This window comes from Pteropus medius, unplaced genomic scaffold, assembly GCF_902729225.1.
Source record: "Pteropus medius unplaced genomic scaffold, Ma_sr-lr_union100, whole genome shotgun sequence".
NCBI classification, from domain to species: domain Eukaryota; kingdom Metazoa; phylum Chordata; class Mammalia; order Chiroptera; family Pteropodidae; genus Pteropus; species Pteropus medius.
Genome location: NW_024352784.1, coordinates 2,180,773 through 2,182,936, shown reverse-complemented (window position 1 = coordinate 2,182,936; position 2,164 = coordinate 2,180,773). Strand labels below are relative to the sequence as shown.

General features: G+C 44.5%; 1 protein-coding gene across 1 annotated transcript; it reads left to right on the top strand.

Annotated features, from left to right (window-relative positions):
* The first annotated feature begins 777 nt into the window (after positions 1-777).
* Positions 778-1,722, top strand: LOC120590178 (olfactory receptor 52K1-like). Its single transcript, XM_039847808.1, has one exon. The coding sequence runs from the start codon at positions 778-780 to the stop codon at positions 1,720-1,722; it is 945 nt and encodes a 314-aa protein (XP_039703742.1).
* Positions 1,723-2,164: the final 442 nt, after the last annotated feature.

The window sequence follows — 2,164 nt, the reverse complement described above, 5'->3', positions numbered from 1 at the left end:
GTGTGAAGTTCGGAGGTCAGTCTTGCAAAAAGTTAGGAGTGGAGCCTCTCTTCTGAATGTCATGAATGCTACAGAGGAAAGTAGGTGAAGGTAGAAACATGTAGATATGGGAGTTAAACTAAAGTTAGGTGAAGAACAATAAGATTTCACATGTTTTCAAGTTCACTGGAAGTAGGGCTTCGTGGAGAGATTTCTTAGTGTCAGATAACAACTATGAAACGTCCCCTAACCCCCATTAGAGAAAAGATATAGAACTCAGAGGGAAGTGAATTATTAGAAAATTCCAGGCTTAATTATTTTTTATACAGCCAAGCTTGACATTTCATGACAGAGAGAGACTCTCCTTTCATAGTTAGGAGTGTAGCTTGAGTTGGGAGTCAATAGGAGGGCAGTGAATGTTTTTAGGTAAGATTTGAATTAAGCAGGAATCTACATTCTTTATAAAGCTGTCCTTAGTCTCATTAAGATCACAGAAACCTCTTGCTCGACTCCATTCCTTTATTGTCTGCCTTGTGATACTAGCTCTATTGCGAATTAATGTCCTGATCACTCAATAATTTTATAAGCACCTTCAGGGCAGAGATCATGCATAATATTTCACAGTGAATATTAGAATGATTTTCTAATTTCTTTTAAGGTCTAGAAATGGGATTAAGAGCTAATCTTCCCTTGTGAATGATTAGAGTTTGAACGTGAGCGCTATAATTCAGCTGACATTGGATACTTTCTGGAAGGGCCTTGTAAAAACAGACTAGAGGAAGAAAATTTCCAGTTGCCATGTCAACCTCCAATATTACCTCAACCCATCCAGCAGTCTTCTTGTTGATGGGGATCCCAGGCCTGGAACATCTACACATCTGGATATCCATTCCCTTCTGCTCAGCCTATACTCTGGCCCTGCTTGGCAACTGCACTCTTCTCTTCATCATCCAGGCTGATGCAGCCCTCCATGAGCCCATGTACTTCTTTCTGGCCATGTTGGCAACCATTGATGTAGTCCTTTCTTCTTCAACACTTCCCAAAATGCTGGCTATTTTTTGGTTCAGAGATCAGGAGATCAACTTCTCTGCCTGTCTGGTCCAGATGTTCTTTCTTCACTCCTTCTCTATCATGGAGTCAGCAGTGCTGCTAGCCATGGCCTTTGACCGCTATGTGGCCATTTGCAAGCCACTGCACTACACCACGGTCCTTACCAGGCCCCTTATCACCAAGATTGGCATGGCTGCTGTGACTCGGGCTGTGGCATTAGTGACTCCACTCCCCTTTCTGCTCAGACGCTTCCACTACTGCCGAGGCCCCATCATTGCCCACTGCTACTGTGAGCACATGGCTGTGGTAAGGCTGGCCTGTGGGGACACTCGCTTCAACAATATCTATGGCATTGCCGTGGCCGTGTTTATTGTGGTGTTGGACCTGCTCTTTGTTATCCTGTCTTATATCTTCATCCTTCGGGCAGTTCTACAGCTTGCCTCTCAGGAGGCCCGCTACAAAGCCTTTGGAACATGTGTGTCTCACATAGGTGCCATCTTGTCCACCTACACACCTGTGGTCGTCTCCTCAGTCATGCACCGTGTGGCTCGCCGGGCTGCCCCACATGTGCACATTCTCCTTGCCAATTTTTATATGCTCTTCCCACCCATGGTCAATCCTATCATCTATGGGGTCAAGACCAAGCAGATTCGTGAGCGAGTCTTAGGACTATTCCTGAGAAAGGATGTGTAAATGGAGAATGAGGGGCAGATGGAAAAAGAGTGGTCCAGGTTGAATGTTGGAGTGGGGGTGTGTGGATATGATAGGACCTAAGAGCTGCCAGAATCTCTCTGTTTAGTTCTTTCCTGGTGTAATGAAAAATGTTATAAATGATATCCTGAAACTCATCAGTCTGATCAGGACCCAAGGGTTTCAGTCCTCTGGACTCAGACTGCTGACTTTACTGTCTCCTCAGAGACAGACCTGAAAGACCTGTGAAAGGTCCTCATGTTTGATAGTGTGGACTCCCATAAGTTACATAGTAGGACAACAAAGTTTTTGAGAATTATATAGTAGAAGAAATGCTGCCAGCTTGGACAGAAGAGGATGGAGATGAGATGAAATGAATGAAGGCTGTAGGACTTCTGGAATTCTACATAATTGGCCAGTGGAGCTATTTGTCTGTGAACATGCT